General features: G+C 45.7%; 2 protein-coding genes across 5 annotated transcripts in view; one reads left to right on the top strand and one right to left on the bottom strand.

Annotated features, from left to right (window-relative positions):
• MYO19 (myosin XIX) overlaps positions 1-12,394 on the bottom strand; it is a 32,510-nt gene extending 20,116 nt beyond the window's left edge. Inside the window, exons 1-6 of one of the 2 annotated variants that reach the window (XM_057713980.1) lie at positions 11,980-12,394; positions 11,143-11,300; positions 9,788-9,941; positions 6,021-6,159; positions 5,534-5,682; positions 3,922-4,035 (exon numbers count right to left, since the gene is read on the bottom strand). In XM_057713980.1, the coding sequence (XP_057569963.1) occupies positions 3,922-4,035; positions 5,534-5,682; positions 6,021-6,159; positions 9,788-9,799 (414 nt within the window). In that variant the 5' untranslated portion in view covers positions 9,800-9,941; positions 11,143-11,300; positions 11,980-12,394. Of the gene's footprint in view, positions 1-3,921; positions 4,036-5,533; positions 5,683-6,020; positions 6,160-9,787; positions 9,942-11,142; positions 11,301-11,979 lie in introns of those variants that run through there. The other variant, XM_057713981.1, reaches the window with a different exon arrangement.
• PIGW (phosphatidylinositol glycan anchor biosynthesis class W) lies at positions 12,158-17,646 on the top strand. Of its 3 annotated transcripts, none has more exons than XM_057713984.1 (2): positions 12,158-12,308; positions 13,688-17,646. In XM_057713984.1, exon 2 carries the CDS (start codon positions 13,698-13,700, stop codon positions 15,204-15,206), a length of 1,509 nt encoding a protein of 502 aa, XP_057569967.1. In that variant the 5' UTR covers positions 12,158-12,308; positions 13,688-13,697; the 3' UTR covers positions 15,207-17,646. The 3 variants fall into 3 exon arrangements, with proteins under 3 accessions (XP_057569967.1, XP_057569966.1, XP_057569965.1); XM_057713983.1 differs by lacking the exon at positions 12,158-12,308 and adding an exon at positions 12,594-12,804; XM_057713982.1 differs by lacking the exon at positions 12,158-12,308 and adding an exon at positions 12,817-13,113.
• The last annotated feature ends 326 nt before the right edge of the window (positions 17,647-17,972 follow it).

Genomic DNA, 17,972 nt, shown 5'->3' with positions numbered 1-17,972 from the left:
GCACTGCTTTCTTTTTTCTTTGAGCACAAATTTTGGTATGTTGTGCTTTCATTTTCATTCAGTTCAAAGTGTTTTCTAATATCCCTTGTGATTACTTCTTTGACTCAGGATATTCAGAAGGGTGTTAATTTCCAAATGCTTTGGGATTTTCTAGGTATCTGTTATTTATTTCTAGTTCAATTCTACTCTGGGCAGAGAACATAGTTTGTATTTTAATCCTTGCAAATTGAGATTTATTTTGTGGCTCAGAAGATAGTCCATGTTAGTTACATGTGTAGTTGAAAAGAATGTGCAAGTCTCAAACTATTAGATTTTATTTCTCCTTTCAATTGTTTTTGATTCAAGTATTAACAATTACTTCAGCTTTCCTTTGATCAGTGTTGAAATGGTATATCTTTTCCCATTCTTTTACTTTGAACCTATCTATGTCTTTATAGTGGGTTTCTTGAAGACATCATATAATTTGAGTCTTGCCTTTTAAAAGAAATCCAATCTGACATTCTTTGTCTTTAATTGGAGAGTATAGTCCATTTACATTTAATGTAATAATCCCATGTTTGGGTTTAAATCTACCATCCTGTTATTTCTTTTTGATTTGTTCCATGTGATCTTTGTTACGTTTTCCTTCTTATTGCCTATGGTTGAATTTAGTACTTTTCTGATTCCATCTCTACAATAAATTGTTACTATCCTCACCTTAGAATGAATTATCTTTTAAAGATACAAAAAGCAAGATTTTACATCTCCAATGCTCTTTAATTCTATCAATCCAAATATGCACCTGGGGACTTCGTTGGTGATCAGGTGATTAAGACTTCGTGCTTCCACTGCAGGGGGGATGGGTTTGATCTCTGGTTGGGGAACTAAGATCCTGCATGCTGTGTGGAGTACAAAAAACAAGCAAACAAAAGAGCAAATATGCACCTGGTTTCATATTCGGCTTAAAGAAATTCCTTTAATTTATTTCTTGTAGTACAGATCTGCTGGCAATGAATTCCCTCAATTTTTTTTTTTTTGGCTGCATTCAGTCTTCATTGCTGCACATGGGCTTTCTCTAGTTGTGCTGAGCAGGGGCCACTCTTTGTTGCAGAGCACCGGCTCTCGGCACGTGGGCTTCAGCAGATGCAGCATGTGAGCTTCAGCAGTTGCAGTGTGTGGGCTCAGTAGTTGTGGCGCATGAGCTCCAGAGCACAAGTTCAGTAGCTATGGTGCATGGGCCCAGCTGCTCTGCAGCATGTGGGATCTTCCCAGACCAGGGATTGAACCCATGTCCCCTGCATTGGCAGACAGAGTCTTAACCACTGTACCACCAGTTAAGTTCCTCCCTCAACTTTTGCTGGTAACAGAATTCTAGGTTGACAGATATTTTCCTTTGGCACTTTAAAGATGTCACTCTATTATCTTTGGGCTTGTAGTTTTTGACAAGATGTCTGTTATCATTCTTATCTTTATTTCTCTTTATGTATATTTTCCTGGCTTCAAGATTTTTTCCTTATGTTTGGTTTTCAGCAATTTGAATACAATGTGCCTAGGTGTGTTTTCTTTGTATTCATCCTGCTTAGTGTTTCCTGAGCTTCTAGAATCTGTGCTTGCCATCTTTTGTTAATTTTCTAAGATATTACTTCTAACTCACATTCTCGCTCTTCTCCTGGGACACCAATTACAAATACAGTAAACCATCTGATATTGTACTAAAGCTCTTTAATGCACTTTTCTCTTTGTTTTTTGATTTCTATTGATCCACTCTTAAGTTCACTGACGCATTCTTCTGTGTATCTAGTCTGCTGATAAGCATGAAGGAGTTCATGTTTTTAATTTTTAATCATTTCCACTTAACTGTAGTTTCTATCTCTCTGGTGAAGAGATCGGAAACACTGATAAGCTCATGAGAAAAGTTATGGACATTCAGGGTCCTGCAAGTTCAGAAAGCTATCCATAGTGAGGCCTCCTGTCCATAAACATAAGAGATTCTGATCAGTTGCTTAATGCCTTATTCTTAAGTATAAACAGAGATTCAAGGATCACAAAGTATTTGGTAAATTTCTTTTACATGAATGACACATATCACAACAAAGAAAGAAAAGGAACTAGAAGGAAACAGAAATGAATTTTGGGAATAGAAATCAAAGAAGAAGAAAAGTAAAAATAATGAAATATCATCAAAGATAAGAGATGATATTGAATGCCTGAAACAAGACCAGGACGCTGAGGGGAAAGTAAGAAAGAACTCTGAATTAAAATGTTTAATAAAAATTCAAAATTCAAAAGAATTGAAGGGTAAGGTGAAGAAGTAAAGGATACCTCCCAGAAGACAGAAAAAAAATATTGAAAGGTAGAAGAATAGATGGGAAAAATAGGATATTGGACAATTTATCAAACTTCCTACTAATACAAGTTCCAGAAAAGGAAAACAAGGGGAGTAAATTACTAAATTATTAGATATAATAAAAACATATTTTCCCAAACAAAAGGACATGAGCTTCAAGGTTAAAAAGACCCACACATGGGAATTCCCTGGTGGTCCAGTGGTTAGGATTCCACACTTCCACTGCAGGGTGCATGGGTTTGATCCCTGGTCAGGGAACTAAGATTCCACATGCCATGTGGTGTGGCCAAAAAAATAAATTAAAAAAAAAAAAAAAGACCCACACAAAGGATCCAGCATAGCAAGTGAGAAAAGACTATACCAAGACATGCCATTGTGAATTTGAACACCAACAGATAAAAAACACAAATCACCATTTATGGATTAGGACTTTCAACAGCAACACTCAAAAGAATATATAAGGAAATAACTTCTAAATTCAGAGAGAAAATGATTTTCAACTTGAAATTACAAAATCCAGTCAACATGTCAACTTAAGGCAGACTAAACACTGGCAGATGTGCAACAACTCAAAAATATGCCCTCCATATAACTGGGCATTGCCAAGAAAAAAAGCACCTGATGTACTTGCCACTTATGTAGGTGTTCTCCAGTGTTGGTGACAAGTTTGATAATGAATTAGTAATAGGTATATAGAAACTGAACAAGTGAAAAAATGGGGGCAATTATTAAGTAGAGGGAAAGTAAAAATTACACAGGAAAGGAAATATAATCATAGTATACTACACAGCTCTTCTGGGAACAATACATGCATAGTTGTAATATAAATACTATATCTTAACTTACTTAGAAATCGTGATATAATTACATATGTATTTGGGGGCAGGGAATCAAGGCTAAATCTTCATCAAAGTAGAAATGACCAGATAAGGTCCAAAACTGAAAAAAAATCAATAGCTAATAATAAACATGTTGTTTAGAAATATGCAGATACTCAAACTGCTAAAAGATGTGAAAGTAGCTGCCTCTGGAGAGAAGGAATACGGTTAAGATATGGGGCAGAGTTGCTGTTTTTCTTTGTGAGCCTTGTAGGATTGCTTGATTTCTGAACTATGTAGGTGCAGGTGGGCTACTTCCTTATTGGAACCCTAGCTGCTTTAGGAGGAGTGCTGCCATGTGCCAAGCGTGCCACTGAGGGCCTTATGTGCACTGGTTCATTTGACTCTCACAGAAGCCCCGTGAGTTATGTGCTGGTCCTTCCCTCCCTGCCATTTTACACGTGAAAGAACTGAGGTTTGCAAAAGCTAAATATCTTCTGATGTGCTCTTAAGCACTATGCTGGAACCCCCAAGAGCTGACTTTTGTTTCCAATGGTGTCAGAGCTGGGAGAGTCCTTCAGTGAGAAAATGAAGGCTCAGAGAGGAAAGAATCTCTACCAGGGTTACAGCAGAGCTGGTGGAAGAGCCTGGACTAGAACCCTGCCTCTTGACTTCCTGCCCAGCGCCTGCCCACCAACTCCATGAGGAGTGACCTCCTGCCTCTCTGCCCATCCAGCCAGTCACCAAGTTGACAGGGTGGGAAAGAGGCCCTCCTACCTTTCCAGCACCACTCTCTCCACTGACAACAATAGACTGGTTGACTGGCTCGATCAGGCTCTTGACATTCCTGTAGGTCTGTTCACCCACAGTGAAGATGTGGGGCCTCAGTTTCTGAAATATTAAGGGGTGAAAGGTCATGTGAGCAAATACCTGTCTTCAAGGAGTGGTTGATCCAATGATGGCTGAGATGGGGAGCCTGCCCACAGCAGTGGCAGAGGCTTCCTCTAGAAAAACTTCCTGCAAGTAACAATGTTAGGCCCAACTGTGGGCTTCACCCATTCATCTTCTCTCAGTTTGGAAGCAGTGCTGGCCTTGACCAGTCTATGATATTATCCTCCCATCTTATCTTACCTCAATAGTCTTATTTTGCTCTTTATTATATTATTGTACTTTGCAATTTGCAAGAACTGTCTTACAAGTTACTGCCTAAGAAGTCCATGCATTAGTTGGATAGCTGACCCTATCTTACAGATGAGAAATCTGAGGCTGAGATGGGTTAAATAACCTTCTCAAGGCCACTCAGCAAGTAAATGCATCCATGTGATTTGAATTCCAAAGTCACTGTTCTCTCCATCAACAAATATTAATTGTCCTCAGTGTGCTGGGCATCAAGCTGGGCACTGAGGAAACAGAGGGGACCATGACATGGCTTTGCCTTTGAGGAGGCAGTCAGTACGATAAGGACTCTCAGGCCAGACCTCCCCTGGCTTGCACCTGGACACTAACCATGCATGAGCCAGGCCACTGGCACAACGCGCAGCCAGCACAGCACCACCCAGCCAGCAATGATTACTTACCTACAGCTTCTTGAAGGGAGAGGGCATCGTTCTGGATGGTGTCAGGACCATTCCTCTCTCCCCCTGCCCTCACCCACCCACCTCTCACCTGGACTGTTACAAAGCCTCCAACTATTCTGTCTCTTGTCTCACTTTACTGAACCCAACTTCCACAACCTCCAGGGTAATTATCCCCACAGTGGGCTCCATTCACAGCCCCTCCCCCACCCCTGATGAAGAAGCTTTGTGGACTCTCTGCCTGCTGTGGTGCATCAGACCCTACAACAACAGCCCCGGCGTATCTCATCCTCCTGCCCTCATGCGATATCCTCTCCTGCCAGCAAGTCTGCTCTTGCTTCTCCCTCACTTTCACATCAATGGGTCTATTCCCTGCCTGTACCAGCTCCACCCCCACCCCCACAAGAAGTTACTTCTCATTCCAATCAGTGGAGATGAACATGTGCTGAGTTTCCTAGGGCAATCCTTATCACGTGTAATTTTATTCTTTTCCCCAAAAAGTGGTTTGTTAAATACACAAGTGTACCCTTGTAAATTCTTTCCTACTACTAAATTCACAAACAGGAAAAAAAAATCATCTGTCCTATGTCCCTATTTTAAGTTCCAAAATCAGTTAAACAAATATTTCTTTACCTTCCATTTTGCACCTATTGGTATGTGTCCAAAATTCTGTGAGCTCCTGGTGGGCAGGGCCAGGGCACCAGTAGACTCTGAATGACTGCATGGCTGGTGAATACATGGCTGAGGACAGGGAAGCCACAAGGTAGCCTAGGGGAGGAGGGAGCCCTAAGGCCACAGGCAGCAGAGGGTCTTACCTGGGGCTGAGGAGCAGTGTGGTACTCTCGCATCAGCTCTGGTGAGTAGAGCTGAGGGATGGGCTTGAAGGGGTTCAGAGCCACCAGGGTGCAGCCAGCGTTGGTGTAGAACGTGTCTGCCGTGTACCGGGCCTGCAGACACCTCAGGACTGAGACAGAGGTGCCTTTAGCAAACTCTGGCTCAAACAGAGACATAACTGCACATACAGACAACCACCTAACAGCACGCCCTCTGCAATTACCCGAGAGCCATTAGATCCCAGCAGTTCCCTAATGAGTAAGTACATGATCTAATTACGATGAGCCCCACATCTGGAGCAAAGTCTGTGCTGCGCTGGGGAGCTTGGGGGCAGCTGCCAGGAAGAGGTCTGGCTCCAGGTCAGGAGCACTGCCTGCCTCTGTCTGGCCAGGGGCAGCGGTGCTGAGTACCCTCAACACACCTCCACCCTCTTGGAAACGGCACACTTGAGGAGAGGGGGGCCCATACCTGTCTCCAGCGTCACAGGATTCACCTTGGTGAGATCATCCAGCTGGTGCAGCAGGGCCTCCCTGCCCAGAAACTCCTGCAGGTCTTCCCTGAGGGATTCCCTGCCGTGGGCATCAGAGCCTGAACTGTGGCCATTAACCTGGAAGGGAATAAGAGGCCAGGAGAGCTGGGACTCAGACCAGCTGGCAGCTACGTAAGGGTGGGGGCCTGTATAGTAGGAAGAGAACAGGCCTCTAGTATCATGGCCTGGTTGTTCAACTTTGAGCTCTGCCACCTGGCCTGTGGGCCTGGGTAAGTTACTTAACCTCTGTGAGCCACAGCTTCTTTGTTTGTAAATAAAGAAAAATAAACTCAACTCACATGGCTGTTTGGAAGAAAAATAAGAAGAAATATACAAAGCACTTAGTCTGTGCCTGGCACACAGCATGTACTCAGTAAATTAACAAATCCTAGCCCCTCTCCTCTGCCATAAGTTTCAGCTTCCAGCCAGGCCAGCTACCAGCCTTACCACGCTGGCAGCGGTGCGGCCCAAGCTGAGGGCTTGCCACAGAAGTACTGCAAAGGAAAAGAACCATGGTTTGGACCTTTTCTGAAAGAGACCATTGAAAAAAGAGACCAGATGAAAAATCAGCTGTGAGGTAGCCCCATGCCTTCATCACCTGCCTCTTGGGGCTTAAATTTAGCCTGGTTAATAAATTAGCTCTTGCTGACCTGGTCTACTTGAGAGGAAGCCTGGCTCAGAAGTCAGATGAGGTCAAGAACAAGCACCAAGGGGAAGAGGCCCTTTCTCCCTCTCCTTTGCCCATCCTTGATGCCAACCCTTTCCACATGTTCCCTGTCGCCACTTTCCTCCTGTGATCCCACTGCTCCTCTTTTCTCCCTGGGGGCTGCAGGGAAGAAGGTGTGGGGAGTAGGAGAAGACAGTAACCTGGCTGAAATCTGCTTTTGGAGGAAGGGGTCCGTAACATAACATGCATGGGTTTCTAATGAGACTAGTGAACCTTAGAGTTCAAACCCTCCAGCCAAGGTGGCAAGTATCATTCGAGAGACCTAACAGTAAGTTTCTTTCCAAAGATGTTGCCTGTTCTCTGAACTTGAGCCCACCATGATTCATGCACAAGGCAGGCTCTTGGCCTCCAGGATAATAGCTGAGGTCAGAGCATGACTGGGTCCATGCAAACCCCTCTGCTCTAGGGAAAAAAAAGAAAATCACTCACAAACCCAGCCCTGATTCATGAATAGCTTTGATCCAACCAGAGAGGCAGCTGAGTATCATGGTCCTTGACTTGGACCTGAAACTAGATTGCCTGGGTTTGAATCCTGATTCCACCACTTTCTAGTCGTATAATCTCATGTAAATCTTTTTTCTTTTTAAATTTATTTATTTTATTTGTTTATTGGCTGCACTGGGTCTTCGTTGCTGCACACGGGCTTTCTCTAGCTGCTGCGAGCGGGGGCTACTCGTCATTTTGGGGCACAGGCTCCTCATTGTAGTGGTTTCTCTTGTTGTGGAGCACAGGGCCTAGGCATGTGGGCTTCAATAGTTGCGGCACATGGGCTCAGTAGTTGTGGCTCACAGGCTCTAGAGCATAGGCTCAACAGTTGTGGCGCACGGGCTTAGTTGCTCTGTGGCATGTGGAATCTTCCCAGGGCAGGGATCGAACCCATGTCCCCTGCATTGGCAGGCGGATTCTTTACCACTGCGCCACCTAAGAAGTCCTCATGTAAATTTCTTAATCTCTTTGTGCCTCAATTTTCCTCATCTGTAAAATGGGAACGGTGCTAGTACCTACCCCACAGATACTAACAAGCATATAAAGTACTTAGAAAAGGCATCTGGTCTCTGCCACCAAAGGTTAGTTATTATTATTCTGTTAAAAGCAGCTCTTCTAATTAGGCAATAATATATCAAGGGCTTTAAAGCTATGTATGTCCCTTAAACCTGCAATTCTTCTAGAACATGATCTTATGTAAAGGCCAAAAGAATGTTCAGTGTATATAGAAACAATTACAATTGCAAAACAATTGAAAATAACCCAAATGTCCACATAGTAGCTTAAATTATTGTACATCCTTACAGTGGAATAAAGCAGGTTACAAAGAGAATGATACCTTTAAATGTTTTAAAAATACACATTTAGGGAAAAAATCTAGGATATTCTCTAAAGTGTCAGTTATCCCTGGGCAGTACAATTATGGGTAATTCTAATGTTCTTTTTGCTTATCTGTATTTCCCACATTGCTTACAATGAACGTAACCTTGAATAAGTCACTTAACTGTTCTGAGCCTTATCTCCAAAATGGGGATGTCATAGCACTGCATAAATAATATGGTATCTTTCTCAAGTACTAAACAAAACTCTGTGTCAAATGCTTAGTACAGTGCCTACTATATAGCAAGGGCTCAACACGGAGTAGCTGCTAGTACAGTTATGATAAACATTACTGCTTTTTAAATAAGAAATATGTTTAAAATGGACAATAAAGGACTTCCCTCATGGTGCAGTGGTTAAGAATCGGCCTGCCAACGCAGGGGACACGCGTTTGAACCCTAGTCCGGGAAGATCCCACATGCCCCAGAGCAACTATGCCCGTGCGCCACAACTACTGAGCCTGCACTCTAGAGCCCTCGAGCCACAACTACTGAAGCCCATGCACCTAGAGCCTGTGCTCCACAACAAGAGGCCACTGCAATGAGATACCCGTACACGCGCTGCAACAAAGAGTAGCCCCTGCTCCCCGCAACGAGAGAAAGCCTGCGCATGGCCACAAAGACCTGCCTAGGACTCCACTAGACCGTGAGCTCCTCAAGGGCAAGAATCATCTCAAACATCTGCCTCAGCCCCGTGGCAACACTCAGTAAATAAAAACTCAGCAAATATTTACCAGCGTTCTCTCTGGACCAAGAGCTGCATGTGAGGGATGACATGGGTATGAGGTGGAGCTCCACAGTGAAGGATGATTTGGAATCCTGCAGGCCTGGGGCCATAGGAGCCTTTCAGAGGCAGAGGCCTGGAGGAAGGGCAGGTTTCATGTCCCAGTAGCAACGCCCCCATGTTGCTAATGGGATGCATTCATCAGATCTTATATATTTCCACATAGACCCATTCATCACAATTCTTATATATTTCCACATAGATCATCTTCTCCCACATTTTTGCACAGGATGACCTCTTTGCCTGGACTGCTCATTTTCTTTCTCCACTTGGCTAATTCCTACTTCTTCTTCTTTTTTGGGTGGAGGCGTGCCATGCAGCATGCAGGTTCTTAGTTCCCTGACCAGGGATTGAACCAGTGCCCCTGCAGTGGGAGTGTGGAGTCTTAACCATTGGACCGCCAGGGGGTCCTAATTCCTACTTATTCTTTAAGGCTCAGCTTCAAGGAACACCTTCTCTTGGAAGCCCCAGGTTTCCACCTGCCTTAATAACTCAGGCTGCAAGGGACATCTCTCAGGACACCCTCACTGGTTCAGGCTCATAAGGTCACCAAAATGCCCTAAGGATTCCCTCGCCCAGCCCATGTCACCCATCCCAGAGAAAGGAGCTAAAAACAACAGGAGAGATTCAAATTAGGTATTGGGAAGAGATTGTTGGCAACAGGTGAAAGGCACTGGAGTGACTATCTGAAGACAGAAAAGAAGAAAGACCTTTACGGGGTCTTTCCCTTCCTTCCAGGTCAAGACAGTGGAAGCTTCATTTGGGTAAACGAAAGATGCGGAAGTGCCTTAGGTGCTTGAGGGCCTGGGTTACCTAAGGGTGAGGGTTTACCTGCTGGCGCATCCTGCTTCAGTGTGATCAGCCAGGGTTCTGGGTCGCAGGCACGAGGGGTGCTATCCACCTGGTCATGGGGGCACAGGCTGGGGCATGGGTCCTGCAAAGGGCTCAGTTCTTCAGGAATCTCTGAGAGGAGTCACCCCAGAGCCTGTGGCATGAGAGAGAAGACACGGGCCACGCACAGGTGAGGGTTTCTCCAGGGTGACTCACTCCTGCTCCTTCCACCAAGCAGGAGGAACCAAAATGAGACCCAGGAGGAGCCTGGGCAGAGACGGAGAGTCTGTCCTGCCCCCTGCCAATTAGGGAGCAGGGAAAACTTTTATGAGAGCCTTCAGAGGCTCCCTGGGCTCCTTCAGGGCCAGCTTTACTATGGGGTTTGGGATGGGGCTGCAAATCTTCTGGGTCAGCGTGCCATGGAGGCTGCGGACTCTGGAAGGCAGAGAAGCCTCGTGCCCAGTCCTCTCCAGCAGACAGAAATATCCTATCTTAGTACAGCCAGCAGTCAGTGGGGCAGGGAGGCTGGAGTCAGTTCTTGATATTCCAGGAAAGCTGTTGTGTGGGATGGAAACCACAGCTCAGTCCTTCCCTGGTAAACCACCTCACCTTCCCCGCCCATCTTTACTCCTCATGTTGAAAATGGGGATGATAAAATCTATCTCACAAGGAGCGGCTGTGAAGGTCAATCAGGTGAAAGCCCCCTACAAAGTACAAACCTGAACATTCATTCAGAGGGGAAATACTGTTAGTACTAAGGATGGATGATCCACTTGGGGGCACTAATCAGGTAGAACAGTTCAGTGTCAACTTTACAAAGGCGAAGATTTCAAAGGAGGGGAATCTGTCTGAGAGAGTGGGTGTTGTAGGCTGGGCTCAGGTCAATCTCTAAAAACCTGTGACTCTCAGACTCACACCTCCCCAGCAAGGAGGGATGAGAGGTGGCCGTAATGGATTGACCTTGGTGGAGACTTTCTTGAGGCTCTGAATGCATCTAGCCTTTGAAAGAACTCAGGGATAGGGACTTCCATGGAAACTGGAAAAAGGACAATTCAGGCAGAGGAGGGCATCAGGACTGTGGTGGACACATTCACCCTGGACACTGACTGTACCCTGTCCAGGGGACAGCCATGCAGAGGCCTCCCGAGACTCAAGGTCAACAAAGGTCCCTCAACTGGAAGCTCATCTTAAGAGAGAAGATCAGAGGGGAACACAACAGGTTGTGGGGTTAGAATCCAAAGCCCACAACCCCTCAAAAGCAGTTCACAAGACCTCCCTAAGCCTTATTCCATTCCCTCGCTGGCAAAAAGGTCTACTAATATCCAGACCTCACAATGCTGAGTTAAGGATAGTACCTCTGAGAGCGCTCTGCAAATGCTGGTTAGTACGATGTAGGGTCCACTTCCTGCCAGAATCAAGTCAGATTAGAGCGGGTTTTCTCCAGTTCTCCCAGCTCTGGCTCCCTGTTGGCTTCGCGATTACCAGCCAAGAATTTCTGAAAAGGGTGTGACCACTGTGGGCAGGAGGGAGACGGTAATGAATAGATGAAAACCCCTAGTCAGGGTAAGGCAAGTGGCAACCTGATCATCAGCTCCTCTTCCCCTCCTTCCCTCCAGCCTCTGGTTCTTTCTCGGCTCGGGCGACAGGGGGAGGGCAGACGAGAAGAGCAGGGTAAGGGTCCTGGGAGCCCTGCCGGCCCCGCCCCCAGGTCCCCGGCGGGAACCGGGTACTCCTTGTCCCGGAGCGGTGCCCGCCGGGCCCAGGGCTGGGATGCCGCTCCGGAAGCACCTAGCACGGGGACAGTGCGTCCTTCCCGGGAAGGTGGACGTGACCCCAGCCAAGGGCGCAGCTGCCCTGACGCCTCCCGGAGCCCGCCGCCCCCTCCCAGGTCCCTAGGCAAGGAGAGAAGAGGGGCGGGAGCGGGACCTTTCCCCCATCCCGGGCCGCCCCCTGCCGGCACGGTGGCGAGTGACCGCGAAAGCTCCTTGTTCTGGAAAAAGCCAAAGAGCTGGGCTACCTCCTCCTGCGATACGAGAGGGCCCAAGAGAAAAGGGCAAAGGCAAGGGGAACGGCGCTTTGGAAAGGGGAGGGAGAGGCGCCCCCTTCTCCCCCGGCGCCGCGGGGGCCCACCAGCCTCCCCTGTCTCCTCGGGCTCGCGAAGGGCTTCGGCCCCGCCTGGGGGTGGCACTCACCGGTCCCACGGCCTGAGCCGCCGAGCGTGCGGCCCCCGCCGGCCAGACTGGAAAGGCAGACGGGCGGGCGGGCCGGGCGAGGCGGCGGGAAGAGCCCGGGGAGAGGAGGGCGGAGACGGGGGCGGGGGCCACCCAGAGCCGAGGGAAAGCCGGGAACGCCGGCTCGCAGCCGTGGGCCGCCGCTCTGGCCAGGCGGTCGGGAGGCGGCCGGCTCCTCCTCCCCCGGGGCGGGACGCGCCCTCGCGGCGCGGGGCGCACGTGGCCCGCCGGGGACGCCTGCGCCCGGAGTTGGGGGCTCGCTCTGGGACAAGATATTTTGAGAGCCTGGGGTGAGATGCGGGGGAGAGGGGAGGCCGGACTCCCGGGCCCCCTCGGGGCTGTGGGTCTCTCCGTGGGGAGACCAGGTGCCCGGACACTGCCCCTCCCCCCGCCCGCCCCCCGACGGCGCCCCGCCCTGGGGTCTGAGGGCCAGCGGTGAGGGGCGGGACGCGCCTTTCCCGCTCGGGCTCCTCTGACCGACCTGCCCGCGGCCATGCCTGAGAGGACCTGGGCTGGGCGAGCGCACGACAAGGAAAGACGCGCTCGGGGAGCCGGGCGGGGCGGGGGGGGGGGGGGGGAGGCGCGGGAAACCGGCACCTCCTGGGCGGGGACGCGCGCGGTGGGCCGGCCCGGAAATGCAGGGCGCCCCGCGCCGGCCGGAAGCGTGGCTGGGGAGGCGGAAGCGGCTGGCGCCCGCGGCTCCCGCGGCTGCGGGGTGATCCCGCGTCCCGGCCCGCTTGCGGGGCCCTTTACCGTGGGGCGCCGAGACCACCAGCAGCACGTGAGGTATAAGGGCCGGCGCGGCCGGGGCGCGTGTCTGTCAGGAAAAGGGCTCTTTTATTTTTAAAGGCCAACCGGTTCGGGTCGGTTTGTTCTGGGGAAGTATCACGCATACATGCGTTCTTTCACTGAATGTGGTTCTTGTTTGGCCAACAAATGTGTTCTTCCCGGGTGCCACTTTTCAGACATTGATATGTGGCAGGGAGGTATTTTATATCCCTTTCAAGCGATTAACACTAGTGTGTACTTTACGGGCCTCTACTCTCCTCCATGATTAGCATCCATTCTGCCTACCTACACCTTCTTGTGAATGAGGTAAGGAGCAGCCTGAGGCTCGGGAGATTACTGGAGGATTCGCGTTTTGTAGTAGAGGCAGGAGGTTTAGATAGGCTCAGGACAGAAACCAAGAACCCCAGCTCCAAAGTGTACTCAGATTTAACTCTAAGTCATTAGTTAGATGTATTCAATTTTCATTACATTATCTTCATGACATATACTGTGCTTTATAGTAGGAGTTCCTATCCTACTGTGAGTCCATTCTCAGGGTTTGTGTCTCAAATTCACTTTCTTTGTGAGTCTGCCTTATACTGAGAATAGCGAAAACTTTGTAACCAGTAATTTCATACTATGAGAATGACATCCTTATCCTCATATATTAGTGTTAGGCTTCTTCCAGCAATCCTTGGAAGGGAAAATCCCAAGTCCTAGGTTCTGCTCTGAAACTCGGGAATAAGAGTAAAATCAAGTCAGGTGCATATATATGCCAATTCCGCAGGAACTTTGCTTTCCAAAAATGTATCTTAGGTCCCCTACCAGGGAGCGTGGAAGTGAGGAGTCTTAACCACTGGACAGCCAGGGAAGTTCCATCCCTTTGCTCTTGTTTTCACAGGAAGAAAAAAATGTCTCAAAAGGAGATGAAGGAAGCTTTTGTCAGTAACCACAATGGAACAAGCGTGCTGGAAATCACCGAGGGCTTGTGCTTGCCTGCACTCTGTATCCTGTGTAGAGGGCTCCTGATCATTCTCTCACAGCACTTCCGTTCTTCACAAACCCGGGGAACTCGATTCTTCATTGACTTTGCTTTCCTAATAGTTCCCCTGGTGACCACTTTGACCATTTTCGCTTCATTTGTCCTCCTTGAGTATCTTGTTATAATTATCTTCGGGGCAGGGCTGCTCTATGAAATATACTACAGGAGAACTTGCTATGCCAGAATGCCTGTCCAGAAAATCCTTGAAAAATTCTTGAAAGTCAGTCTAGAATCAGAATACATTCCAGCCATCTCCTGTTTCCGTGTAATTAACAGTGCATTTACTGCTGTTGCCATTTTGGCTGTGGACTTCCCACTTTTTCCCAGGAGATTTGCCAAAACCGAGCTCTATGGGACAGGAGCAATGGATTTTGGAGTAGGAGGCTTTATTTTTGGGACTGCAATGGTTTGTTCAGAGGTCAGGAGAAAATATACAAAAGGGTCTAGACTTAGTTATCTTACAAAGTCATTGTATTCTGTTTGGCCATTAGTCTTCCTAGGAATGGGACGATTAGTCATTATAAAGTCTATAGGTTATCAGGAACATTTAACTGAGTATGGAGTTCACTGGAACTTTTTCTTTACCTTAATAGTTGTGAAATTGGTAACATCACTGCTTTTGATTGTTTTTGCCCTAAATAAATCCTGGATTGTGGCTGTCAGTATTACCATAGCATACCAGCTAGCTCTTGATTTTACCCCACTGAAAAGGTTAATTTTGTATGGCAGTGATGGCAGTGGCACAAGGGTTGGTTTATTAAATGCCAACCGAGAAGGAATAATCTCTACCTTGGGGTACGTGGCAATATACATGGCTGGTGTTCAAACAGGGTCATATGTACTTAAACAAAGATCACATATCAAAGACTGGATAAAAGTATCATGTTGTATTCTGTTGACAGCTACTGGCCTCTTCATATCTCTTTACATAGTTCAGGTAAATGTAGAAGCAGCATCTCGAAGAATGGCCAACTTAGCCTTTTGTATTTGGATAGTCGCTTCTTGCCTGATCCTTCTTAGTAGTTTATTACTGGGTGATGTAATTTTGAGTTTTGCCAAATTTCTAATTAAAGGGGCAGCAGTACCATGTTCTTGGAAACTTACCCAGTCACCTGCTGCCAATAAAAAGCATTCAGAATCTCTAGTCTCTGAAGCCGGAAGAAAGGAACCTACTCTTTGTTTAATCACAGCTATGAACAGAAACCAGTTAATTTTTTTCTTGCTGTCAAATGTAACAACTGGCCTAATCAACCTGTTGGTAGATACATTACACAGCAGCACCCTGTGGGCCTTATTTGTGCTCAATCTCTACATGTTTACCAACTGCTTAATTATATATGTGCTACACTTGCGAGATAAGAGGGTAAAATTTTGGTGATCAATATGGTATTATATGTTTTGAGCAATATTTTAATGAGGAAGAATAAATGTAAAATGTGCTTTTGGCAACCCAGTGTTAACTGCACTTTATTATAAGATTGTTTCATTCCTACTCTATTAATAGTGATGTTTAATATTTTAAATGTACCTCAGCACTGTGTGTTGATAAAACAAACCAATACAGAAGAAACAAAGCCTGTGACTTGTTAGACTATTTATACATTTCAGTATTTTAAAGAAACTGTTGTGTTTACAGTTGTGACACTGGAAGATTGGAGGGTGGGGAGGAAGATGTTTACTTTCCATCTTATATCACCTATTATTTTGTATTTTTTGTTGTATGTATTTTGTAATAATTACATAAAAATACCTCAGTTGTGGAAATGTCAACACTACTGCTCAATTTTAATCTTTTTAAAAGCCTCAGCATAAGAAAGCAAATGTTGGGGCTTCCTAGGTGGCGCAGTGGTTAAGAATCTGCCTGCCAACGCAGCAGACACAGATTCAAGCCCTGCTCCAGGAACATCCCACATGCCGTGGAGCAACTAAGCCCATGTGCCACAACTACTGAACCTGTGCTCTAGAGCCCATGAGCCACAGCTACTGAAGCCCACATACCTAGAGCCTGTGCTCCACAACGAGAAGCCACCCCAATGAGGAGCCTGTGCTCTCAGCAACTAGAGAAAGCCCGTGTGCAGCAATGAAGACCCAACACAGCCAAAAAAAATAATTAATTGAAAAAAAAAAGAAAGCAAATGTTTAAAATCAAATACTTGTAAACTCAGAAAACAGTTAAATGCTCCAAAGAATAGACTGAATTATCTGTTGTGGTTTATACACTTATGAGACAGTAGTTTTGCCTTCAGACATTCATTTTTTTAGCCTACTCTCTCTCTGCTAGGGATGATAAGTAAAAGTTTCCTGATATCTTGGAGCTAGCAATCTAACGGGGGAAACATATTAAACAACTGTTACAAACTGTGTTAAGTCATGAAGTATAGGTTGCCAAGAGTGTCAAATCAAGAATTGACTTTAAAGTAGTCAAGAAAGTTTTCCCCACAGATGGTATTTTTTTGAGCTGGAGCTGATGGATGGGATGAGGAGTTAGTGTTTGTATGTCTGGGGAGTAGAGGGGCAGATGCTGGTAAGGGAGGGGCTAAACAGCAAATATGACTATTGTACTAATTAGTTTACTTCCATTTGTTACATTGATGATGGCTAATTTAGTCTATGTGGCATTTTATCCTTGCTAACTACAATCAGTTATATTTGGAGGTAATCTATTATTGAAAGAAATTTCCTCCTAAAAAAATGTCTATTGAATAGTTATATAGCTATAAAAACAAAAGTCAGATTAGATTTTATTTTCAATTAAAAAGACTTAGAAATTTAACCAATGAGATTATAGTACGTAAATGAAGCATGACTAGGAAAGGTGATTGGTTTTCCTGCTATGGCATGGTGCTCATATCCTACAACTTACCTGTTCAGAGCAATCAGAGGAGGCTGAGGCTCTAACCATACTGTCCTCTCATTGAAAAAACTGTAAAGTATTTGATGACTTAATGAGCATGTCTAATTGGTCTTCTGCTTCTTGTCCTAGGTATTAAATCTCAGTAAGTTTATGTCTCCCAATTATAGATATTGAATCATAACTAAGAACAAAATGTACTGTGTGTTTTTTCCACCTCCAATTAGGAAAGTCATGTAAGAGAAAGCTAATGAAATTGCATTCATAAAAACAAATTAATAAGAAAAAAAAGACCACTCTGACTTGACTTTAGTTTATAGAAGAGAAGGATGTTGTTCAATAAAGATTTATTGAGTTCCAGTGTGCCAGATAGAGGTGCCAGGGAAACAACAGAAAATAAAACCCAGCCCTCAAAGGGCTTACATTTTAATTTGTGGATGTTATTTTTCCTTTAAAATTTTTTTTTAGTGGGGAAAATGTGTCTCTATTTTTGACAGATAGAACTTCCCACTGTCAGGTCATGAAAAAGAAAACCCAATTCACAGATACTCAGATCTGGACAACTGTGGTAATTTAAATAACATTCTGCTGTTGATTTTACTACCACATAAAACAATGTGGTTACTATAGCAAAAACAACAGTAGGTATTCTAATGAGTTTTCAACTATCAATTTTTGAGGACAGAGAAGGGAGGGGGGAAGAGAAGAATGTAATCTAGTCTAGGACCTTATCCTATCTATGACTCATTCCCATGACTTTAATTTTACACAGTTATAAACTGGGGGTGTCTACCACTTGTGTATTAATAGCTTTGTGTTCAGGAGATGATAATTTTATTTTCATTGAGCACTTTGTCCAATATGTTGTGTAAATTATACAAAAACATACTTTGCTCCCTAGGAATTTGTATATAGTCTATGAAGACAGGAATATAAGGAACAAATCACTATTTTTCATTTCTTTTAAACCCAGGTAGCTTGGAGACTAGTCATATCTCATTCATGTCTGAGTTTTGTGCTTGGCTTCTCACACATTGTGGACATGCCAAAGAAGAAAAAGAATCGTATTTTGCTGATAATTTATGACATCTCCATCACACCAACTCTTCTTTATGAGGTACCAGCAAAATGTCTTCTGCTGTTGATCGTGCGCTCTTTCTTGGCCTTTAAAATTCTTTAGCCTTGCCCTTAACAATGCCAACATCGAAATTTAAAAATAGGCAATAGGAACTTCCCTGGTGGCACAGTGGTTAAGAATCTGCCTGCCAATGCAGGGGACACGGGTTCAATCCC

Source organism: Hippopotamus amphibius, chromosome 17, assembly GCF_030028045.1.
Source record: "Hippopotamus amphibius kiboko isolate mHipAmp2 chromosome 17, mHipAmp2.hap2, whole genome shotgun sequence".
In the NCBI taxonomy this organism is placed as follows: Eukaryota; Metazoa; Chordata; class Mammalia; order Artiodactyla; family Hippopotamidae; genus Hippopotamus; species Hippopotamus amphibius.
Note: the sequence above shows the minus strand (reverse complement) of the source record. Positions and strands in the feature narration are given on the sequence as shown.